General features: G+C 40.2%; 1 protein-coding gene across 2 annotated transcripts in view; it reads right to left on the bottom strand.

Moving 5' to 3' along the window:
• Window positions 1-24,404, bottom strand: part of si:ch73-61d6.3 (occludin) — a 35,655-nt gene extending 11,251 nt beyond the window's left edge. Inside the window, exons 1-3 of one of the 2 annotated variants that reach the window (XM_060932648.1) lie at window positions 24,232-24,404; window positions 11,758-12,527; window positions 10,610-10,771 (exon numbers count right to left, since the gene is read on the bottom strand). In XM_060932648.1, the coding sequence (XP_060788631.1) occupies window positions 10,610-10,771; window positions 11,758-12,516 (921 nt within the window). In that variant the 5' untranslated portion in view covers window positions 12,517-12,527; window positions 24,232-24,404. Of the gene's footprint in view, window positions 1-10,609; window positions 10,772-11,757; window positions 12,528-16,214; window positions 16,281-24,231 lie in introns of those variants that run through there. The other variant, XM_060932650.1, reaches the window with a different exon arrangement.
• Window positions 24,405-26,662: the final 2,258 nt, after the last annotated feature.

The raw sequence follows: 26,662 nt of genomic DNA, 5'->3' as shown, positions 1-26,662 counted from the left end.
TTTAACATCATTTCCTCTTTCAACTTTATTCACACAATTGTAGAATCTTAGAACATCAGGGTTTTTTCATTACGTTTTTACACACAGAGGAAATAAAATAATAACAGCGTGCTCATAGTGACCCATTATACAGACTATTTTAACTTTTAGACATTCAATATAATGGAATGTTCCATATTTTTTTTAACAAAGAATTGAGATTCATTTTAAGGATTTGTAGCATATCACGTCAGATTCCTGAGATAATGGCAGGAGATTATACTCGGAGCTAATCATCATTTATAAAAGGACTCTCGTTATTTCTATGGCAGATTTCTGTTAATATATTGATTGCTATGATGTATGAACCCTGAGGGCAATTCTGACAGTACACTCCTCATTAATGGTGTTAATTGTCTCATCTCATCTCATTATCTGTAGCCGCTTTATCCTGTTCTACAGGGTCGCAGGCAAGCTGGATCCTATCCCAGCTGACTACGGGCGAAAGGCGGGGTTCACCCTGGACAAGTCGCCAGGTCATCACAGGGCTGACACATAGACACAGACAACCATTCACACTCACATTCACACCTACGCTCAATTTAGAGTCACCAGTTAACCTAACCTGCATGTCTTTGGACTGTGGGGGAAACCGGAGCACCCGGAGGAAACCCACGCGGACACGGGGAGAACATGCAAACTCCGCACAGAAAGGCCCTCGCCGGCCACGGGGCTCGAACCCGGACCTTCTTTCTGTGAGGCGACAGTGCTGACCACTACACCACCGTGCCGCCCGGTGTTGTGTGTTTATTAATTAACAAGATGTCACCTTTTCAAGTTGGACCTTCTATAAAATTCCAAGCTTCAAAACTGCAGTTATGATGATTGTGATATTGAGCTGGAAATCAGTCACTTCGCCTGAATACTAACAGCCTGTCACACAGATAGTTAAGGAACTGAAACTTCAGTTCACAAATTTATTTTCAGGTTTAGCCAAAGTGCTTCCTTTGCACCTGTGTGCTAGATTTATTCCATATTTCTTCAACAAATGTTAATCATTAACAGGTCAAACAGGTCGACTTCACTACCGAATACACAAAGCTCAACAATCTGCCTTCTATAAACACCTTTACAGCTGTGTACACTGTGTGTGTGTGTGTGTGTGTGTGTAAGGGGGGGTCCATTCTTTTTCACACACACAGAAACATGATCTTTCCTTTTCCTGGCCTCAGAGGAAACAACCTCAGTAAAGAAGAAACAAAGCGGAAAAGTGTGCTGTGGTTTGACGAGTCCACATTTTGAATTATTTTTGGAAATCATGGACGTCATGTCCTCCAGGTTAAAGAGGAAAAGGACCATCCAGACTGTTACCAGCACAAAGTTCAAAAGCCAGCATCTGTGATGGTATGGGGTTGTGTTGGGGTGGCAAGGGGAACTTACACATCTGTGAAGGTTCCATTAATGCTGAAAGATACATAAAGATTTTTGAGCAACATGCTACTATCCAGATGACATCTTTTTCAGAGATGTCCTTGTTTATTCCAACAAGACAACGCCAAACCACATTCTGCACGTGTTACAACAACGTAACTTCGTAGTAAAAGAATGCAGGTGCTAAAGTGGCCTGCCTGCCTCCTATCGAAAATTTGTGGTGCATTATCCATCCATCCATTATCCGTAACTGCTTATCCTGTGCAGGGTCGCGGGCTGGATCCTATCCCAGCTGACTACGGGTGAAAGGCGGGGTTCACCCTGGACAAGTCGCCAGGTCATCACAGGGCTGACACATAGACACAGACAACCATTCACACTCACATTCACACCTACGCTCAATTTAGAGTCACCAGTTAACCTAACCTGCATGTCTTTGGACTGTGGGGGAAACCGGAGCACCCGGAGGAAACCCACGCGGACACGCGGAGAACATGCAAACTCCGCACAGAAAGGCCCTCGCCGGCCACGGGGCTTGAACCCAGACCTTCTTGCTGTGAGGCGACAGCGCTAACCGCTACACCACCGTGCCACCTATTATTATTATTATTATTATTATTATTATTATTAATTAAAGCTTCAGTGGAAACTGGTTGAGATTTGAATAAATGAAAGGTGTTTTGGAGAATCTGAGATAAAGAACACAATGAAATGAAGCTGATGACGTGATTTCTTGTCTCTGTGGAAACTCCTTTATTCACTGTGTGCTGTTTCTATGGTGAGTAAATGAGAAGAAAGGAGCAGAATGGTGGGAGATTAGAAAAATAAACAAAACAATACTTATCAATGCACTTTAACAAGGTGTGTGTGTGTGTGTGTGTGTGTAAATGTGATTCTGTGCAGAAGAAGTGCTTTCCTGACGAGATCAGAAAACAGATATCTAGCCCTGTGTGTGTGTGTGTGTGTGTGTGTTTGTCCAGTAAGAGACAGATGTTAACACCTTGTGTGTAAATCTAGCACCAGTGATGTCACACCCACATCGATGTCAAAAACACACTACAGGTGCTCATTTAACTCAGGAATGATTACTGTGTGTGTGTGTGAGCAGCAGGACTTTGGGTGTTTCCTTGCAGCTGAAGAGAAAAGATGAAAAAAATGTCTTTGAAGAACAAAATACATCCAGGAATTCTTCTGTCAAAAGTGCGCGTGCGCACACACACACGTGCACACGGCTTATGTTTAACAGAGAAACTATGAGCTGAGTTCAATGACTGAGTGTATTTAAATACTTTAACTATTCCATTATGCAGCAAATAATAATATGTAACCGTGTGTGTGTGTGCACATGTGCGCACGGGCGGGTATTCGTGCATATGTGTGTGTGTGCGCGCACGTGCAAGTGTTTGTATGGGCACATATATGTGCATATATGTATGTGCTTGTGTGTAAGTGTGTGTGTGTGTGTGTGTGTGTGTGTGTGTGTGTGCATAATAGTGTTCGTGTATTTGTGGATGTGCATTTATATATATGTGTGTGTGGGTTTTTTTGCTTATTTTGTGGAAATTCATAAATTTAATTTCCTTTGGCGTGAATAATAATATATGAATATTAATGAGATGAAGGTTGTTATGAAGTGACATTGTGGAAGCCTGAAGAGGAAACTCGTTAAATCATGTGTTTAACTGTGCCAGAGAGACTGTGAGGATTTAAACCTGTTGTAAAGGTGAGTGTGAACTTGCTGAAGGACAAAGGTAAAGGTCACCTGGGCTTAAAGTGTCCATATCTGATACTCTCTCTCTCTCTCTCTCTCTCTCTGGTTAATTATCAGTCACAGTGAAACCGTGTCAGCCTGAGTCCGTCTCTTCTCTCTCTTTCACTCACTCGCGCGCGCGCACACACACACGGCTGCTAAGTGTGACTCCGTCCAGCATGATCCATAAGCACTGCTTCAATTTTAATTGTTTTTCTGTTTAAAAAGATGACATCATCAAAAAGCGCCAGGTGTAAACATATTCCAAACTTAAATGAAACAGTATGTATTATTGCATGTGGTGTGTAAACATACACTGGAGGTAATTGGGGTGCATGTGTGTGTGTGTGTGTGTGTGTGTGTGTCACTGCACACGTCTCTACACAGGTAACAATTACACTTCAACAAGCAGCAAACACTTAAACAGGACGAGTTTTAGCCGAGAGTGTGAGTCAGCAGGTACACACTCTAATGAAACACAGATTAGATAACAGGGAGAATATCCAGTCACCAGGTACAGTTACACCCATTTCACACCTGTAATAATCCACACACTTATTACACTAAAATCCCGACCTGCCATCTAACACACAGCACGGCCGGAAAACTCGGCTCTTTTTAATCGAGATAGAGAAACATTATATTTACAGTTAAGCCAATATCATACCATTGTTTATAATATCACAGTATTATATTTAAAAACTGTCTGTTTATCCTATAACCCCTCTATAGCTTTTAAGCTCAGGCATGATTAGGATTTGGACAGATATGAGCACTGACGTGTAGGAATACAGGAATTCTTTAAAGGTGCACACATGATTTTTTTTTTTTAATTTCTAAAAACAAAAAGAACAACAACAAAAAAAAGGTTTAAGCCAAAACTTCAGGACACGTGTGACCCAGCTGTGAAAACCCGTTGGGAAAACCGTGTTCCAGTCTGAAACGAGTGTTGTGTTGGAATTCAAATTCAAATTCAAGTTAAAATTTATTAGAACAAAATAAACAATATAATTACAAGTTAACACCATCCTGCAAATAGTAAACTAACTAATCTCAACAGGAGGTGATGTATTACATTCATAAATAAAGACAAAAAAATACAATCACTGAAAAAATTTCTATAAATGACAGAAAGAATGAATTTGAAAAAGATATAATTGAAAAAGATATAATTATAACTAAGAGCTAAAATTGAATTATGATGTTAAAGAAATCAAAAGTCTGAAGCGTTTATAATTTAACCTGCCTACAATTGAGAGGATGTTACCATAGCTATCTTCTCTTAACAAAAAGTCAAAAAGTGTTTAACTTTTTCTGATTTAATTTACATATATCATGAGGTATATTACTCCATAGTTTTACTCCAAATCTTGAAAAGGATTTTTTTGTACTTCTAATTGAGATTTTTTTAAATATAGAAATTACCTGATGATGTAAATCTAGTATTGTATGAGTGAACAGCTGAAGCAAAAGTAAATAAGTCTAATATATTAGAAGGTCCAAGCCTGGGCAACAGAGTCATAATAAAGAAAAGTTACAGGTAAGAAGTTGGCACTTATAAAAAGAGGAATTGTGTGTTCATCTCATCTCATTATCTGTAGCCGCTTTATCCTGTTCTACAGGGTCGCAGGCGAGCTGGATCCTATCCCAGCTGACTACGGGTGAAAGGCGGGGTTCACCCTGGACAAGTCGCCAGGTCATCACAGGGCTGACACATAGACACAGACAACCATTCACACTCACATTCACACCTACGCTCAATTTAGAGTCACCAGTTAACCTAACCTGCATGTCTTTGGACTGTGGGGGAAACCGGAGCACCCGGAGGAAACCCACGCGGACACGGGGAGAACATGCAAACTCCACACAGAAAGGCCCTCGCCGGCCACGGGGCTCGAACCCGGACCTTCTTGCTGTGAGGCGACAGCGCTAACCACTACACCACCGTGCCACCCTTGTGTGTTCAGCTCTACTGAAAAAGTACATTAATCTAAGAGCTTTTTTTCTGTAAAAGAAGGACTTTATTTAAATGAGTTTGAGCAGCACGTCCCCACAGACTGAAGCCATAAATAAGATGAGGGTTAATTAAGGCACGATAAATATTATCGTAAGGAATAAACCTCCTGTCAGTCATTTACAGACACTCCCTAATGCCACTTCACTCCACTCCCATGCTGAGTGTCCTGAATTTTGGATGTTTATAGTGTTATCCTCATAAATGTAAATGTAGCTCTGTACAGATGAGCCGCTGTATGTTCTGGCGGTGGAGTTTTGTGTTCATATTCATGGGCGGAGATTAGGGGTGGGCTCAATGAGCATGGATTAAAGCAAAAAAAAAATCATCTGACTGAAAAAAAAAAAGCTCCATGTCGTTGGCCTCTACCACATCAGCGATGCGTCAAATTTTAAACGCCGTGTTGTCCATTATCCCCTCGGCCCCTACTTATAGTACATTTACATAATTTTAACAATGACTAAAGCTAAGGCAAGACTTTACCATTGTCATTACTGGTTATTCATGATGAAACATCAAGTTTTCAGCACAAAGTGCAAATTTATTTCAACAATACTTTAGTAATGCACAGCAGTGGTTAAGAGAAAAATGCAAGTGCAGTCGAACTTGAACCATGCTTTCAAAAGAGTGGAACAGAAAGAAAAATAAGAAAGTCTGTTGAAATAAAGCCAGGAAACAAGAAAAGTAAAGTGAAAGTTCACTTTTTTTGCTTCTTTGCAGTGAAGCCAAAGGCATCTAGTTTGGCAACACCTGATGCCTGTTTTTGTTTTTTTTTCCTTGGCACAGCAGCAGGAGCTTGCCATTATCGCCCATTTCATTTCGCCAAGCCCATCTCCACTTATTCTTTACTGTTTTGTCGATGTCTGACACACCTGTGCCTTCATTTAAAAGAAGCGCGTCCATGCTGGCAAAACCGAAAGTAATTTGACGCACTCTAGTGTGGAAATCGAAGGGCCTATGTCAGGTGAAATATGGCCTTATACGCAGTACTCGAGTTGAGGGGGGATGTGGGGGGAGGCATCCCCCTTCTGAAATAAAAATCTCAAATCACCCCCCTTAAAAAACGGCCATCCCCCCATCACATCCCTTGGGCCATTTTACCAATTAATGTGGAAATTAGCCTACTATTATTTTAACAAATATTACTACCATTTCAACATTAGAGGCTTTGCGCAGTGATAGCCTACATGTAGCCGGATAAAAAAGACGCATATTTATTTATTCGGTTGCACCTCTCATTCACACCTACAGTACCAGTCAAAAGTTTGGAAACGCCTCTAATTCAGTGGTTTTTCATTATTTTAAAATGTTCTGAATTGTAGATTAATACTAAAGTCAGTCATCGACATTATGAAGAAATATCTATGGAATTATTTGGTAAACAAAAAAAGTGTTAATCAAACCAGAATATATGTTTTATATTTTAGATTCTTCAAAGTAGGCACCTTTTGCTTAGATGACAGCTTTGCACATCTTGGCATTTTCTCAGTCAGCTTTACGAGGTAGTCACCTGGAATGGCTTTCAGTTTACAGCTGTGCCTTATCAAGAGTTAATTTCATGAATTTCTTGACCTCTTAATGTGTTTGAGACCATCAGTTGTGTTGTGAAGAGATAGAGTTGGTATACAGTGAATGGCCCTATTTGAGTACTGTTCTAATCCATATTATGCCAAGAACTACTCACACTGTAAAAAATAAAAATCTTAGGAAGTTTATTTGTCTATTTTCAAGTCAAAACATCTCGCCACCCTTATTATAAGACATAATTGCCCAACAAGCAAAACCTCATTTAGCTAGAAAGGCTAGTTTTTAGACAGTCCATCTTGAAAATCTTGTATAGACAAAATGTCTTGAAAAAGTCTTATTTGGAGCACCTTTGAAAATAAAACAAGTTTTTTTTTAAAACAAGTAAGTACATTTTGGACATTTGTCAAATGCGGTTCATCTTGTTTCAAGAAAAAAAAACAAAGCATGCTTGTTTTGGGAATTAATGAACTTTACTGAAATGTTTGAATCTTTCATTACAATTCATCTCCACCTTACAGATCCTAAGTTTACTGTGACTGTTTTCTCAGTCATTCAGAGTGAGCTCCTTCTAGATGCTGTACGGTACATACTCTAGACCAGACAAGTGCCTTCAAAAAGGCTATGAGTGAGTGGAGGGCATTTTAGTGAGGTCTTTTTGGAATGCTGTGAGTTAAGTTCAGTGTTTTTTGTCTTTTTTTGTTTGTTTGTTTGTTTTTTGTTTTGTGCCTGATCTTGTAAACCCCTCATACACATGAACAGTCAGTGCCCCCAAAATGCACTGTTGCTTTGGCGTGGTGTAAGCACTGTAAGTCAAAATGCATAGACTTTTTTTTTTTTGGTGCCTGAGGTCCTGGGGAAGTGGAATCTTAAGAGATGTTTTAATGTTTGAATGTTGAAATGGGGAAAAAAAAAATAAACTTGTTGCAATGCTACACGTGTCGTCAACTTGATTCAAGATAGTCTCTGGTCTCATATCTAGAGTATTTTACTAATTACAGGTCACAAAAGAAGAATCTTTTAAGCTAGCAATGCTTAGTTGTAGAATTTAACAATCCTAATATTAGTATATTTATCTTAAATTCAGTTTTTACTGCTAAGACTGTCATGAATTTAAGTGAAATACCCTTAAAATGAAATCAATAAAAATGACTTGAATGGCTAAATGTAAGAAGTACAATCTTGTTATAAGAACTATTTTGATTATTTTGAGTTAATCAGATCTCGCATAATAAGTTCCCCAATCTTATTTTGGAATTATTTCATCTAAAAACAGGTTAGATTTTTCATCTTACTTGAAGAAATCTTACCAAGTCAAATTTGACGAGTTCCATTGGGAGATTTTTTTCACCTGATTCAAACAAATATGCTTTGTTTTAATCTTTTATTTCTTATTTTTGAAAGGCCATTTTTTGCAGTGCAACTAAGTAAAGAAAAACGACAGTCCATCATTACTTTAAGAAACGAAGGTCAGTCAGTCTGAAAAAGTTTGGGATGAGTTGGACCGCAGAGTGAAGGCAAAGCAGCCAACGAGTGCTCAGCACCTCTGGGAACTCCTTCGAGACTGTTGGAAAACCATTTCGAGTGATGACCTCATGAAGCTGACTGAGAGAATGTCAAGAGTGTGCAAAGCTGTAATCAAAGCAAAAGGTGCCGACTTTAAGAATCTAAAATCTAAAACATTTTGGTTTGATTAACATTTTAAAGTTTACTAAATGATTCCTTACGTGTTGCTGCATAGTCTGGATGACTTCAGTATTCATTTACAATGTAGGAAAAAAATGTAAAAATAAAAACATCGAATTTGAAGGTGTTTCCAAACTTTTGACTGGTACTGTATACGGAGGTTTCAGTCACTGAAAACAGCTACTTTCGCAAACTCGGGGCAGAGTGGAGATTTCTGAAAACTCCATCTTCAGACACGCGTGTAAATCGGGAAAACGAAGCGGCAGTGGGCGAGAGGGTGCGCGTGAATATAATGAATCAGAGGTGTGAATCTTTCACCGAATGGCAATTGTCCCGGTTCTTCATGAAATCGCACGCACATGCACAAATTCATCAGGTTAACTTTCAAATAACTGTTCTTGTGCACTTGCAACACCGGAGCCACTTTCCTGAATTTTGAGCTTCGGAGTATAGAGTGCTTCGAGATCAGCGCGAACCTGGCGGCGGCCATATTGGAAGTCAAACGTCGCTGTGTCAGTGCATTGTTGTTGCTCAGCGAAGCAAAATGCCGAATATGTGTGTCATTGTTGGCTGTAGTAGCCGGGGGGAAAAAGGTGGCAAAAGCTTCCACAGACTCCCTAAAGTCGTGACTAACCCGGGAATTGCAGCACAGGAGAAAAGCGAGCGGAGGAGACGACAGTGGCTGGCTGCCATCAACCGATCAAATTTAGGACTAGACTGTATCCGGATTTGTTCTGATCACTTTGTGACCGGTAGGTTAAATTGTCTTGAATTTCATAGTTACTAAAATAAATGTGATACAAACTATTATCTTTTCTATGTACTTTCAGCAATGATTAATGGATATATTTGTCACATTAGGTAGCTTATGTCTACTGCAGTGCATTATTGCATCAAATGGCATTTAAGATCTAGGCCTAGTAATGTTTATGTACACATGCTGTTAGTACAAGTTACATACTAGGCCTACATTTTATTCACTGACTAAAATAATTGATAATTATGCGGCAACAAGCTGGGGTCAGCTTTCCATTCCTTCTCACTAACAGTGTATGGATCTACATTCCCAATGAAAGGTACCTTCTCAGCATAACGCTCCCGTGCCTGCTTATCCAAACTTTCACAGTAGTGCTCCATCACTTCAGATGTCTAAATTCTTAAAAAATCAAAGCTTCTAAGCCCTCTAACGCGGAAACGAATCGGTGAATGTGTACTCTATGATGTGTACTCTATGCGCGCTCTGGAGCGAGTGACTTCCAAGATGGCCGCGCGGACCGCAGTGTTACTATTTTTAGCATCATCTCGGAGCACTCTATTGGCTTCCACTGTTTTCTGACCTTTTGTACGGAGCGCCGCAGCTCACCCCGAGGCGCAGGGCTGGCCCGCCCTAGCGCTGGTTCGTTGGGGAGAGGGCAGAGGTCGCTGGCTGCCAAGTTTGGAGAGGCTGGGACCTCCCCTGGCCGAGTTACGAGCGTGCAAAGTCGGTCTGGAGTCGCCGATAGAAATGAAACTCAAGCCGAGCACCGCGGCTCGCTGCCCACGCCGAGCCTCCCCGGGACTAGACAGTAGCGGAGGCTATATTTATTTATTCATATCTAGCACAACAACTTATTCCTTTACATAAACTCAAACACAGCACAAGAAAGGGTTCAACAACAGGCAATCACAGCAGCTTGGTGAAGTTCTAAATCACATCGGTGTCAGACCTATGGGCCTACCCCCCCTTTTTTTCTTCCTCGGATCTGCATCAATCTCATTATTGACCTTTAGCGCTCCCAGTTGACGGAAATCCGTCGTAGCGACGGAAAACTTTAATCCATGAATGAGTGGGAAAAAAAACCCTTAAAATCTTATTCAACGTCACCAACTAAACCTAGAACCAAAACACACCAAAAATACGCTTAAACACATCTCTGAGTCATACTTAATTACTTGTTTATTACGTTTCAGTTTATCTTCCTTCAGTAAACATCCTGCATTTTTGTTACCAATCCCATATTCTGCTCTCTTATATTTAAGAATCAAGGTTTCTTTATCATCATGACCAACTTTGTGGACAAACACAGTGAGATCATTTCTGATCATTTACTTTAAACAGTAACACCAGGGTCGTGTGTGACGGAGGTCCGTGTTGTCTGTTAATGAAAAGTGACAGTTTTGTTTCAAAAATGATGATGGATAAATCTGTGCAGTGGGATTTTTGACCTGAGTGGATGTAAACATACCCAGTCCTCCACATTTCTGCCCTCGGCACCACCGGTCAGCGGCTCGTCCCAGTACACGTTGTGTTTTCCGTAGCGCCAGATCTTACTCCTCGTTTTATAGGAGAAGAACGCAGCTACGATCAGCGCAATCAACACCAAGAAGCCACACACCATTGCCACGGCCTGAGAGAGAGAGAGAGAGGGGCTTATAGCAACATCTCACACACATTACAATTTCATCATCTCAATTTAGTAACTCATGACTTCATTAGGGGCGGCACGGTGGTGTAGTGGTTAGTGCTGTCGCCTCACAGCAAGAAGGTCCGGGTTCGAGCCCCGTGGCCGGCGAGGGCCTTTCTGTGCGGAGTTTGCATGTTCTCCCCGTGTCCGCGTGGGTTTCCTCCGGGTGCTCCGGTTTCCCCCACAGTCCAAAGACATGCAGGTTAGGTTAACTGGTGACTCTAAATTGAGCGTAGGTGTGAATGTGAGTGTGAATGGTTGTCTGTGTCTATGTGTCAGCCCTGTGATGACCTGGCGACTTGTCCAGGGTGAACCCCGCCTTTCACCCGTAGTCAGCTGGGATAGGATCCAGCTCGCCTGCGACCCTGTAGAACAGGATAAAGCGGCTACAGATAATGGATGGATGGACTTCATTAGCTTTTGATATAAAATGTGCTGGATCAAGTGCAATTTTAATGAGCTGCTGAATAATGAGTGTGGAAGCCAGTTTATTCAATTAAACCAGTGATTAATGCGATCATTGCAACTAGAGTTACTCATGCAGCAATATATTGGTAGCATATTTATCTACAAATCTTATTTTTCATTGTTAAACAGTCTTTGACGTTTATATTATGTTACAGCAAAGGATAAAAAAGCTTCAACTTCCTCCATCAGTCTGCATTTTCTATTCCTGATTTTTTTATGTTTAAATCTGAGGGTTTGTGTTTACATGCGGTGGTCTAGATGCTGTTTAAAAACTCCTTCTTGTTCTTCTGTCTTGACATGAGAACTCCAGGCAGGCGATTTTAATAATCTGAATCTGCAGACCAGATCTGAACTTTCATAAAGGGTCTTGAGTCTATTCTTAAATTGGTATTAACAGACAATCCAGCGAGCTGGAAGGCCGCGTTTTCGTTAGTGACTGTGTGCAGTGGTCAGTGATTTACCTCCTGAGGATCAACGTAGCAGTAGTGATAGAGGTACTGGTTGTAGAGAGGGAATCCCCCGCCCATTCCCGTCACACTGTTCCCGTACAGGCTCTGACACATCATCAGCATGGGGTTGTAGACAGCGCTGGCCGAGCTCTGAGCCATGGGGTTCACTCCTACGATGTACACGATATTGATGATTCCCTGCAGCACGGCCAGGATGATGGAAGACACCAGCACAATCAGGTAGAACTTTCTGCTCCGGATGGCCCTCGTTTTGGAGAAAGTAGCCACGACGATGACCAGCGCCACAAAGAAGTTGATAGCAGCCATTGAGATCATGGCGGTTTTGGCAGAATACGGGCTCATGTAGCTGTAGCCTCCATATCCGTACATACCAGATCCGTAGTAGTTAGAGCCGTAGCTGCCGAGACCATACCCAGAACCGGGGCCATATCCGCCGTAACCTCCGTAACCTCCATAACCTCCGTAGTTTCCGTAGCCGTACTGCATGTCCCAGACAAGCGTCGACGCAACGCAGGCGAAGATGCCGAGACACAACACCACAATGGCACCTTCCATGATTTTGACGATTACGGGAGGAGAGGTCCATTTGTAGAAATGTTGTGGCACTTCTTCTCCTATATAGTATGACCCGGGAGGAGGGGGGTAGGGGTCAAACTCGCTCTGAGGGGGGAGGAAACTGCCCTGGGGTCCATAACTGTGTGATGGAGGGCTGTACGTGGGGGGGCTGTCATACGGCTGCTTTTCAAACATTGTGGGGACACCTGTTTAAAAAAGAAAAAAAATCGCTTATTGGAGTTTTTCCGTGTTGCTAAACAGAGTAAAACTGAATCAACAAAAAGAAACAATGGATACAAGTAAAAGCTCGACAATTTCACAAAAACAGGGCCAACAAAGTTAAACACAAAATAAATCTCCACTTGCGTGATTCTGTACATCACTTAAAAAACAATCTAAGATAAAGTGATGGATGCCAAAATGTAAATTCAGCTCTCTGAACGCACATGACAACTGGATTAGTTTAGCTGGAGTTAGTTAACTGAGAGAAACATGCTATAAACATGCTCCAGATTATGGACTGGTGATGACTGAATTCTTATCTCATCTCATTATCTGTAGCCGCTTTATCCTTCTACAGGGTCGCAGGCAAGCTGGAGCCTATCCCAGCTGACTACAGGCGAGAGGCGGGGTTCACCCTGGACAAGTCGCCAGGTCATCACAGGACATGACTGAATTTATTCTTCTTTTTCTTTTAGAAGTACTTTTTTTGTATGGAGTTTGAAAACTGACAAAAATATCTGAATGTCAGTTTCATATATTTGAAATTATTCTCTCTACATTCACTGGATTTGAGCAATCGTGCGCTCTGATTGGCTACTCTACTACTAGGATATCAGCTCATATACTGTGAGTAGAGAAAAACAAAACAGTGGAGCGTGTTGCTGAACCAACCGAGGACAAAATAAAAACTCTACTCGAAAATAAAACCCCAAAAATACAAAAAAAAGAGACAACAAAATATGCAATAAAAGTATTTGATTATAAGAACTTTTTATTTTCAAGAATTATTATTATCACATTTTTCACAAATTGCTCCTGTCATTTCGCCGGTTTGTTTACATTCTAAGCAGAAATTATTTTGTTGGACATTTTGTATAAAGTTTTTATTTATCAAATTTGCAAAAAATAAAAATGCTCTATTTCTTAAAATCCAGTGAATGTTGACAGAATGAAACAGTTATTCCACTCAATGTCATCATTCATGGATTATAGACAACTCGGTGCTACGCGCCTCGTCACCTATCAGCTCATGTACGACTCGATTTCGTGGAATAACTGTTATATATATATAACATATACAGTTCTGTGGTATAGATAAGCTAATAAATGTACAGCATCGACTTTCCCGGGTAGGATTGCAAAGGGATGGAAAGTTTCCAGGAATTTTGAAGGGCCCGGGAATACTGGGAATTTTCGGGAATTTTCAATTTTGGCATTTATTAAGTTTTAAACATTTTAAAACATTTCATCACCCAGAAAAACAAATTAAAACCCATGTTAAGCCTTTCTTTCAATTATGTACTGTTTTGTGCTAATTAAGAATAGGACAGGGGCGGCACGGTGGTGTAGTGGTTAGCACTGTCGCCTCACAGCAAGAAGGTCCTGGGTTCGAGCCCCGTGGCTGGCGAGGGCCTTTCTGTGCAGAGTTTGCATGTTCTCCCCGTGTCCGCGTGGGTTTCCTCCGGGTGCTCCGGTTTCCCCCACAGTCCAAAGACATGCAGGTTAGGTTAACTGGTGACTCTAAATTGAGCGTAGGTGTGAATGTGAGTGTGAATGGTTGTCTGTGTCTATGTGTCAGCCCTGTGATGACCTGGCGACTTGTCCAGGGTGAACCCCGCCTTTCGCCCATAGTCAGCTGGGATAGGCTCCAGCTCGCCTGCGACCCTGTAGAACAGGATAAAGCGGCTACAGATAATGAGAGATGAGATGAGAAGAATAGGACATATTGCTAAAGGCCAATTAATTAAAAGGCTTTTAGTTTTTCAATATTGGTATTTGTGGCAGTTTGTAGGAGTGGGAGGAGCACAGAAGACGGCAGGCCAGAACTGAGTTTCGTAACTCTTTTTATTTTGACACTTTTCAGTGGTCTCTTGCACACTCTCGTACACACACAGACACGCACACACACATCAGGTGTCTGGTTGGGGAGAGAGCTCCTCCTCTGCTCTCGCTCTCTCCTTAAATAGGGCGCGGTCACTGGGGAAGACACACAAACACACATTAATCAACCTCAGGTGCAGTGATTCTGCCACTTACCTTCCCTGACTCCGCCCTCCGGTCACAGACCGACGCTTGACGACGCCCCCGCTGCCACAGTATTATATTCAGATTTTTCAGTGAAAAATTATTATTCTCAATCTCAATTATCTAGTCCGAGGGACACTTAATAGAAATCCAGTCAAACTTGTCAAAGGTCAAACACACATTCCCAAGTTCCCTACCACAAAAGTGTAGAAGGTCTTGTATCCCTTGGTCTACTACACATATTTTGAATACATTTTTTTTTTGTGTTGGGGACCTCTCGAACCTGCATTTGAATAGATTTCTATTAAATGTCCCTCAGACAAGATATCTAGTAATTTTGAATTGAATAGATTATTTTTCTAGAGTGTACCCTTTGGTAAGAATTAACTGGAACTCTAACTCATTGCATAACAAGTAGTGATTTCTAAAAATCTTGCAAAAACTCAATTTTGACCATTTTTATTACAAAATTTTACAAAACTTGAAGACTTGTCTACAGATTTAACCACAAAGGTATCACATCATAAAATAACAAGGAATATTTAAAAAATTTAAAATTTCTAATTACCAGTAGTCTTGAAATAAGTTTTGCTGCTTGTAAAATATATTAGTGCCACTTTTTTCTTTGAATCTGGAGCAAGGCTGTTTAATGTCGTTGTTTTAATAGCACTGTATACCCTAATCATTACTTCTAATCCGATAATTTGAAAGCAAATTACTTGACAGGATACAGTTTACAAACCAGCTGCAAAATGAAAAATGAATTAAAGTTGTTGAAGTATAATTAGTAAACAAAAAAGTTATAGGAAGCGGTCTTCAAAATCATAACTAGAGTTAAAGTTGCTTTTGAAGAGAAGTTCAAGTCTAAGGTTCAAGTCAAAGTCTAAGGTTATTGTTTAATTCATTATACATGTACCAGGGAAAACCCGTATTGTTTTTGTAAAACATTTGGTTATTAAGTTTCTCAGTTGTTTAATTAGTTGCATGCTTGTTTTTGCTTGTATGTTCTTCTGAACAGAACAGAGACCCAGAGAAATATCCTAATCTGAATAAAAGGACCTTATTTTTTTGTATCAATTTTTAAGTAAAGTTGGTTTTGAAAATTCCCGAAAGTTCCCCAAAATTCCCGTTAATTCCCAAAATTTCCATGGAAAATTTCCACTCTGAAAATTCCCAGGAATTTTGCAACCCTATTCCTGGGGAATCATGGATAATTCACCTTTGGCCTAATTGACATAAAATCTGTATTTTTGAGACCTGTATTTGAAGTTGTTTAAAAAAAACCCTGAAAACCATAATTTCAAATGGCTTGTTTTTAAAGGCAATTTAAAAATTGGTAAAAATGTACATTTATTAAACACACCACAGGAAACAAAATTAATATAAAGTGTATATCATTTAAAAATTATGAAACTCAATCAAATATTTTACCAGCTTCTGATCTAAAAAAACAACTACCAGGAAGTGTTTTATGTAATCAGTTATTAAACTTTAGTACACTTTGCTTTTAAATTAATTTATTCAAACATTCATTCTTTGCTAACAAACAGTCAAGCAAATATTCTTTACTAAGTACAGATTAGTGTGCTCTTATTGCCTAAAATGAGTAAAAATATTAAAGTATAACACACGGACAGGAAGAGTACCTGAACACTCAGAATGAAATCTATGACATCACCATGATTTGGATGTTTGGGGATCAGTACTCTGACTTTTGGACTCCACCGTAGTGAGTGAGATAAACAAAGCCCAAACCGAAACTAGTCCAGAGCTTACACTTGTCTCCAAACAGCCGTGTGAGGTAACGGGAGACGGAGACGGCCGTACCAGCGCTCAGACTCTCAGTATCTACACAGAGCCAGTGTTTCGTGTCCTGAACGGTGGGAGTTCTCCCTAAAATAGCCCATTGTCCACCTCACAGGCTGAAAAGACCAGATTGTGCTGCCTGTATTTTTTTTCTAAGATCAGAGGAAACTCACGCTACTCTGAAAACACAGATTCTCTTAGTGGCACTGCTCAGAGAAACTTTAGGGTAATATCATTCAGTCACTTTAGTATCATTATTATTAAATACACTCACGAATCCTAAGCTGTTTGTGATGGATTATGATTTATTACCACAACATGTCCACTGAGAGACTTTGGTCATTAAAGCCTGAAGGAATGTGGTGTAAAATATTTTAAATGTTTATAGGAGCTGTACTGTAAAGAGTTACAGTAAACATCCAGCAACATTTAAAAAAAAGAAAAAAGAAAAATCATAATAGAAATGTAATGAAGCAGCACTTGAAAAAGATCTCAACCGATCAGAGGACTGTCTGGGTGGGTGTGGCTTAATAGCCTAATGAGCATGACTGATTGACAGACTCCACCTGCAATACCACTGACCCAACAAACAGCCAGAATTAGGATTGTTAATCCGCCGTTTACCTGACCCATCTCAAGCCCCGCCCACATTTCATTATTGTTGCTTTTAACTTTGTGCATCATTTATCAGCATATCTAATGTTTAAAATTCAAAATAAGTTCACAAGAAACATTTCATTTATATGCAGCCTAATAATCCGCTAACAATCCAATGAAGAAATTAATCAGAATGTTAAATAACAGATCTGCGATCAAAGAAAATGACTTTCTTATGTTCTGCTTTACATCATCGGTCAGCGTGAACTGGAGATCGGCTCAAGCAGAAAATACGCTCACATAAACACACACGTTCTTCATTAGCAGATTCCGTTTCACCGCAGCTGTAGCTATCCCATGAGTTTGCTCTCCTCCGATTGGTGGATTTGAGCTGAGTGCTGTAACGCCACCGCACGCAGCTCGCGACCAAAGAGTTTTCTTACGATGTGTGATTTTTGTACGACAACAAATCACACAGTGTAAAGTTTTACACTGCAGTTAAACAGTTCGTTCAGAATCTGCCTTCATAATGAATTTGTTCAGATTGTTGGAAATCTCTGGTGTAAAAACACAACCACTGATGATGATTCTGGTAAACGTGTTGAAACCATGACGATGGTTGCTAAGCACTGATTTGACAGATAAGGAATTCGGAGTGTCTGTAGTTCACTGAGACTCGAACAGAGCGCATTAATAAAAGTAGAACATTGCAGGAACATGAACCTCATTAGACAGTGTTATGGAGTTAAGCTCCCTCAGGCTTCAAAGACTTTTCAGGACGGAAAAATAAATCTCTTTAATCACAGAAATCATGACTTTTCATGTTTAATCATGCAGCTGTGAACTTCTGAGATCTCAACAATCCTGTACTTCCTGTCTGACCTGCCGTAACTCTGGAGAGGAACATCTCCTCCGTTTTCCATGCTGTTTTACTGGAAGTTGTGGGGATTTTTATGATCTGAGTGAAAGCTCCTGATTATTATAAATGTAAAAAATGGGAATGTTACAGCATGTGACTCATAAATTTGCATCGAGAGGTGAGATTTAAACTAAACAAATATCTCTCAATATGACTTAACACTTCAGAGGAATCACTGATGACATCAAAAGTGTTGTTGTGCTTATAAATAGTGGAAACATGTGGGACATGTTCCTCATACAGGATTAGTGAGATAGCACCATTGCTTGAGATAGCTCAATTGCTGAGATAGCACCATTCCTGAGATACCCCCATTGATTGAGATAGTCCCATTCCTGAGATAGCCTCATGGATTGAGATACCCCCATTGATTGAGATAGCCTCATTCCAAGATAGTCCTATGCCTGAGATAGTACCGCTGCTCAGATAGCTCCATTGCTTGAGATAGCCCCACTACTAAGATAGCCCCATTCCTGAGATAGCACCACTGCTGAGATACCCCCATTGATTGAGATAGTCCCATTCCTGAGATAGCACCACTGCTCAGATAGCCCCACTGCTTGAGATAGCCCCATTCCTGAGATAGCACCACAGCTCAGATAGCACCACAGCTCAGATAGCATCACTGCTCACTGAAACAGCGCTGATTAAAGTTATAAATGACATATGTCTTAATACTGATGCAGGCAAAACATCGGTCCTGGTATTACTGGACCTCAGTGCAGCTTTTGATACTGTTGATCACAACATACTGCTATATCGACTTGAACACTGGGTTGGATTGACTGGTAAAGTTATCAATTGGTTAAATTCATACTTAAAAGATAGAAGCTTCTTTGTTACCCTGGGAAATTGTTCCTCAACGTCAATGTCCTTGACCTGTGGTGTCCCCCAGGGGTCGATTCTTGGACCATTACTTTTCAACCTTTATATGCTCCCACTTGGGCAAATTATCAATAAAAATTCAATTTTGTATCACTGCTATGCAGATGACACCCAAATTTATTTTGCTCTATCACCTAATGATTATGCCCCCCTTGAATGTCTCTACCAGTGTATCGATCAAATCAATAGCTGGATGTCACAAAATTTTCTTCAGCTGAACACAGATAAAACAGAAGTAATTCTATTTGGAAAAAAAGATGAAAGACTCAGGATTACCACTATTCTTGACACAAAAGGGATTAAAACTAAAGAAATGGTTAAAAATCTTGGTGTTTTCATTGACAGCGAGCTAAACTTTGACAGTCACATGAAAGCAATCACTAAAACGGCATTTTATCACCTAAAAAACATTTCCAAACTAAGAGGACTTATGTCAAAAAATGATCTGGAAAAACTAATACATGCCTTCATCTCTAGTAGGGTTGATTACTGCAATGGCCTTTTCACAGGCCTGCCAAAAAAACCCCATCAAACGACTTCAGCTGGTTCAAAATGCAGCGGCGAGGGTTCGCACACGAACAAAAAGAACAGAGCACATTACTCCAATTCTAAGGTCCCTTCACTGGCTTCCAGTAAGCTACAGAATTGACTTTAAAGCATTGCTGCTGGTGTACAAATCTCTAAATGGTACAGGGCCCAATTCCCTCTCTGATATGTTGCAGCAGCCTAACCCAATCAGATCTACCAGATTGAAACAGAAAAATTTACTATTAAAACCAGTTGTTAAAACAAAGTGTGGTGAAGCAGCTTTTAGCTACTATGCAGTGCAGCTATGGAACCAACTGCCAGAGGACATTAAAAATGCTCCTGCTGTTGGCAGCTTCAAATCTAGGTTAAAGACCAAGCTGTTTTCAGATGCTTTCTGTTAAATAATGAATATTGTCTTCTTTACATTTTTTATAATCTTTACTTTCTCTGCATGTTTTAAATTTACTTTAACTTTATTCTATTTTATTCTTTATTCTATTCTGCTGGTTTCTTTTTTCTCCTCCTATTTGAACTACTACTTCATTTTATTATTTTATTTCTACTATTGTTTAATACTTATTTTCTTTTAATTCTTTTAATTAATTGTTTTAGAATAAAAATAAAATTATTTTATGTAATTGTATTTCTCTATTGTTTACTGTTTTTGTTTTTACTTCTGTAAAGCACATTGAACTGCCATTGTGTATGAAATGTGCTATATAAATAAACTTGCCTTGCCAGGTAGTCCCATTGATTAAGATAGTCCCATTCCTGAGACAGCCCCACTACTAAGATAGCCCCATTCCTGAGATAGCACCACTGTTGATATAGCACCATTGCTTGAGATAGCCCCGCTCCTGAGATACCCCCATTGATTGATTGAGATACCCCCATTCCTGAGATAGCACCACAGCTGAGATAGCCCCATTGATTGAGATACCCCCATTGATTGAGATACCCCTGTTCCTGAGGTAGCACCACTGCTGAAATAGCACCATTGCTTGAGATAGCCCCACTCCTGAGATAGCACCACTGCTGAGTTAGCCCCACTGATTGAGATACCCCCATTCCTGAGATACCCCCATTCCTGAGATAGCACCATTCCTGAGATAGCACCATTGCTTGAGACAGCCCCATTCCTGAGATAGCACCACTGCTGAGATCGCACCACTGCTGAGATCGCACCACTGCTGAGATAGCCTCACTGATTGAGATACCCCATTCCTGAAATACCCTCATTCCTGAGATACCCCCATTCCTGAGATAGCACCATTCCTGAGATAGCACCATTGCTGAGATAGCCCCACTCCTGAGATAGCACCACTGCTCAGATTGCACCACTGCTGACTTAGCCCCATTGATTAAGATACCCCCATTGATTGAGATACCCCCATTCCTGAGATACCCCCATTCCTGAGATAGCACCATTGCTTGAGATAGCCCCACTCCTGAGATACCCCCATTGATTGAGATACCCCCATTCCTGAGATAGCCCCACCACTAAGATAGCCCCATTCCTGAGTCTCAGGATATCAGCTTTTCTTTCAGATAAACTCATCCAGGTCTGAGGCGTGTTCAAAGAACCATATTTGCATTGAGAATTATCAGGATTAATAATTCTGTCTTACATCATTTCATCTTTGTTTTGAAGCACAAAGAACAAAGGTCCAGGTTTACTGTATCTACTTTATCAACCTGCTACAGTGACGCTGTCATGGTATCGCTGTGAATCAGATCATGAGAGTGTTATAACACGTTATAAAGAGCTGGGAATTCCACTCCACGTCAACTGCAGATGGGTTCAGATTTCACTGGTCAGAAAAAACAAAAACAGATTCATAAAGAAGCTCTGATCTGAGCAGGCAAAGTGGATGGAGTTGTCCTGAGAACAAACACACACACACACACACACACACACACACACACACACACACACACTGCAGTTACCATGGTAATCGTTCTCAGTCAAAGTGAATTTCTGGTGTAATAAAAGTGAGTGACTGTTCCTCCACTCTGTCTGCATTCCTGCGTCAGCCTGGCGCAGCGCGAGAAGCTGTTACAGCGACACAATGATCCATAAAATATTAAGGACAGAACTACAGCATGTCTGCTGCCTCTCACCTCCTCTGTTTAGCACCGATGTGAACGTGTTAAATGTGGTGGTGTGTGTGTGTGTGTGTGTAACGTTGAGAATCAGTCCACCAATCAGAACTCTCCTCCAGCAACCAATCAGAAACAGATCCTCATGAAGACGAGAGGACGATTAACACACACTGTACAGGGGAAAAAGTGACGAGCTGGAAACATACAACATGACCAAGGTTATAAAGAGAGGTGCCAATACTTTGCTCAGAGCAGCATATGGATTATAGTCAGCACCTGTATACCTGTGTAAAGGTGAAAGTGATAAAGGTGTAAGAGTCATGGGTTGAAAAATACGGCATAAACCTGATGATGTGAGGAAAAGCTCAAACACAGTAGCGGTATGGTACTGAACCCACAGCGAGAGTTCGACGTGTTTATTTAATATATATATATATATATATACTAAAAATAACAAGGACATGTTTATGATAATAAAAGTAAGCTTTTATGCCATTATCAAATTTATAAAATCAAACGCATTTCATTTTACTGAAGATTTAATGCACACAATTTACCTCACAGCGCTGCTGAACTCTGATTGGTCAGAAGGTCGGGATTAATTCTCTTTTCAGTTATTGTTTCTATAGTAACAGCTCATTGACAGGGACTTGTACGACAGATGCTCCATTAATAATAAACGGATTAAACACTGACACGGTGAAGTTTACTGTAATTAGTGAATGTTTGTGTAACGTTTCTAGAAGGAGTCTCCAGTGTCAGCGGCATGTAACAGTCAGAGGTGAAGCTGGAACTTTACGTTTTCTGAAACTTTAGGAAAGAAGAGTTTACACTTCTTTACATTTTCTCAGGAACACAATAGAACAAGCTATGATATGTTTTTCCTCTTTTTTATTAACTTTGAGAGAGAATAAAGAGACGCTGGTGATGGAACGACTGTTTATAGCTGCTACACTAATACATATATGTTATTTACCAGCTGGGAGGTCCGTATCATGGAATACCATGACCGAGGTCTTGAAAGTACAGAGCGAGGCCCTATGGGCTGAGGTCACGGTATTTCACCATACGGACCGACCTTAAGCTGGTAGATAATATATTTATTTTTTCTTTACCAAATTCTAACAGAAAACGAGAGCGCCCGAAAGGAAAAACCGAGCTGAGGCGAGCTGCCATTTTGAATCCTCATTCGTGGCTGTAATGCAAATGGCTTCCTCCTCAGTATACAAGTGCACTTCCATGACAGGAAAAAAACTACATTTTGCCACCTATGTCGTCCCCTATTTATACAAAATTGAGTCATTCAGGATTCAGCCATGTTTTTGCTTGGTGTTAGCAACAGTTACAGGTTTTCAGCTTTCTCCTGAAATGTTTTCTTTTATTTCGTCTTCCTCAGGGTAGTAAAACTCACTTTCACTGTGAACACTGTCGTTATCGCTATCCATGCTGTAAAATTAATGCTATTCTCCTGAGAAATGCAAAAATAAATGTTGACAAAAATTGCTACTATGTTTGTTGTTGTTGTTGTTGTTGTGAACGAGCGAGTCGCCAGAGGTCCGTAACCGGGGTCAGTAACTGAGGACCGTATCGTAGGATAGGAACCCGCTCGCCAGCCAATCAGAGTGCAGGATTTGATGGCAACCGGACCGGAAAAAAAAAATAGTTGTTGTTATATGGCACGAGCTACTTCTGGTAAAATCGTGCACTCTGATTGGTTCCTTGGTGGGCGGTATTTTCCCATAATGCCTGTGGGCCATTACAGACTTTTTTACCAAGGTGCCAGCTTTCAATGTTACAAAAAACAAACAAAATGACAAAAAAGATTTACTGGAAATCAAAATGGAATCAAAATCGGCTGAAACACAAAAGACAAACAAGAGTCACTGAGTGAATTATTCAGGAAATAATCAACGAAGAGCGTTCAGAAACCGCTAACAGAACTTCAGATTTGAAACTGCTAGCCGTTTATTCTGCACGCGTGACTCAACTACAGTAAAAATATGACGTGACTGAAACAGCATCACACCTTGTTATAATTAGCGTCCATTTTAATCTTAGAAATAAAAAAGCCAGATAATAAACTCCTGATTAACCTCGCTTGCTCGGTCTTTACGGGAAAATATCAGATCGAGGTCTGACCAAGGTCTGACGTTTTCCTGTAAAGACCTCGTGCTCAATTAATAAGGAGTTAATAATACTTGCAATTATGAAGTACAGAAAAAGTACAGCTTTCTTTAAAAATTGTAATTATTGGTAAACTGCTCTGGTGTAAAAGGAATAAAACGCTTGGGGACGTGCTGTTAGAGGAAAATAATCAACTTCAGGGGAATAATCAACAATAACTCTGCTTTATCACAGTAAAATAAAAAAAAGTTTTACTGTAACACACACACTGTTTATCACTTACTCATTACATTATACAGCTCCAGTATTCCATTTTGGTTGCTTTATAAACATGTTATAAAACATATAATTGATTTATTTATCTGTTATTTGTGTGGGCAATTCAAAGTCAGAAAAATAAAAACTCTAAAACTCAGTTTAGTGATATACTGATACACAGAAATATCATTTATCATAAACAACAACAACAACGTTATTCACTATTTTTATTATTCACTCTCACACCACTCTTACATCTTTTAGTTTATCTGTGTAAAAAAAAAGTATTTATAGATGCACTAAACTATTGAAAGTAATCTGAAATGAGTAAAACTGTCCATATTTGGCTGAAATATCGAATATTAACTCTCCTGTAATAACAGTCAGAAGATCACGCGCGTGAGCTCTGTGAGGTAAATGCACCTGTTACGCGGCTCTCTTACCTGAGACACTGAATAACGTCCGAATTTGTGTTCTATTCCTCTCCGTCAGCTCCTCTGAAGTTTTTTTAAAGTCTTCCTCTTCGAGTAAAGATGCGCAAAAATCTTTTTAAAGCCCAAACAGAGAGAATTTCAGCCCGGTTTGTTTGTTCACACAGAACACAGACTCCGCTATTCCTCTCACACACTGCGGAGAGGGAGCCCAGGTGGGCGGGGCGTCGAAGAGCCCAAAATGGCGCCGATGTAGTGCACTAGGTAGGGAGCACGAGCCGATATTTGATTCTCTTTTTGAAACTCAGCCATTGGTTTCGGCGTCAGTGAGGCGCGTGTACAGAGACTGGCTGTGTTACAAATCACAAAATACCACTAAACAGTGCTGCACAATAAGGCGAACGTGTTATTTAGTGAGGTTTGGAACGCAACCCTCCAACAAGGAGACTGTTATAAGAGCGCGAGGCACAAATTCGCTCGCGCGTGCAAGTGGTGGCTAAAATGTTAGCACGCTGTTTTCCCTCAGCGAGTGGGTTTGTTTTTAATTTTCTACAGATTTAATAATTTTCTTTTCTTTAAAAAATGTGCTTTATTTAGTGAGTCGTGTGTGATTTGGGATTTAACCCACATCCCACAAAATAAAGTGTTTAGGCGACATTCTTCGGGATCTGAGAGTGAAACGTGTTCTTATTGGACAGATTTGTCAGGAGGCGGAAACAGGAAGTGATGCCATGGCAACGGCTTGGATTTCTTCGCGTTTCTTTTAATCGTGGATTGAAAACATTATATAAACAACTTAAACAAATTATACTAATAAGCAAACCGCTACTTCCGGAATCAGGAGGTACAAAATAACTCGGTTTTATCTTTTATCTAGGAAGTAAATCCCAGTCTAGAGGATACATTTAATTCTCCTTCTTCTGGCTGCTCCTGATTAGGGGTCGCCACAGCAGATCTTTGGTCTCCATTGCTCCCTGTCCTCCGCATCCTTCTCTACCACTTTCATGTCCTCTCTCACCACATCCATGTATCTCCTCTTTGGCTTTCCTCGTTTTCGTTTGCCTGGCAGCTCCATCCTCAACATTCTCCTTCCCACATGCTCTGCATCTCTTCTCAGGATGTGCCCAAACCATCTCAGTCTCATCTCTCTTAGCTTCATTCCCAAGCTCTCCACATGATCTGCTCGTTCCTTATCCTGTCCAACCTCACCACTCCCATCACAAACCTGAACATCCTCAACTCCGCCACCTCCAACTTTGCCTCCTGTCTCTTCGTTAAGGGTCCGGTCTCCAATCCGTACATCACATCTTATACATCTTACCTTTCACTTTTGCTGGGACTTTCCGATCACAAATGACTCCTGAAATCCTTCTCCACCTGCTCCACCCTGCCTGCACTCTCTTTCTCACCTCACTATCGCAGCCCCCATTTTCCTGCACAGTTGACCCCAGGGACTTGAATTCACCAACTTTCTTTACGTCGACTCCTTGCATCTTCACTACATTTAATTACAAATAATTATTTCTTCTTTATATATCGATGCATAAAACCAAAACATTAGCCATCTGTCCTTTTATAACGATATAATTTATCCCCGCGTTAACTGGGCGGTCTTGCAAACAAACAAACAAACCAATAAGATCACATGAAATTTACAAAACAAACAAAACAAAACCAGTCTCGCAGGGGAACAAAAGCAGCAGAGCGCCGCCCTCTGGTGGCCATTCTCAGTATTGCAGGCTCACAGTCAGTGGGAATAAAACTAATATTAATGACGTTTCTTTATTCACCCTTTTCTAATTATGTAAAATTATTCACAGTAAATCCACTTAATTTAGTGATTAAAATATGTGTCCACTGTGACCTTTATGTGCCCTTGGTCACAGTGAAAAGAGACTTTTGATGGATTGGACTGAAATAGTGATCTGGTTTATTAATGAACAGAAATGGAGTTTAAAATAAAAGGAAGCCCCTGTTTGAGCTTGAAGGATTTTATAACAAAGCAAAAAAAAAATCAATAAACAAATCAATCAATCAAAGTTTGTTGTTTGCTTCTGTTTTTTTTTTAGATCCAGATCAGTGTTTTAGTATTGTTTTGCTCATGGACAAGTGAATATTCTGAGCCGACTTTTAGATATGAGCTGCTTCCAGGATACTAAATGTTAATAAAATATCTACAGAGACAGAACAATGAGAATTTATGAAAACTTTAAAATAACATAACTTTCTCACCATGTACCTGTGAGAAATAAGAAGGAACAAGTGGCCAGGATTAGTGTTACTGTAATCGTAATAAACTCAAACACCCTGATAATGTTATCAATGAGTGAAGAGATGATTTTTGTCTAATGAGTGAAGATCCTCTTCAGTCTGAAGGGTTTGAACATCACACTTGAACATTAACGACTGCACTGGAAGATCAGCCACAGGTTTCGTTTCTCTC

This window comes from Neoarius graeffei, chromosome 10 (assembly GCF_027579695.1).
Source record: "Neoarius graeffei isolate fNeoGra1 chromosome 10, fNeoGra1.pri, whole genome shotgun sequence".
Classification (NCBI taxonomy): domain Eukaryota; kingdom Metazoa; phylum Chordata; class Actinopteri; order Siluriformes; family Ariidae; genus Neoarius; species Neoarius graeffei.
The sequence above is the reverse complement of the archived record's forward strand: the minus strand, read 5'-3'. Positions and strand labels throughout refer to the sequence as shown.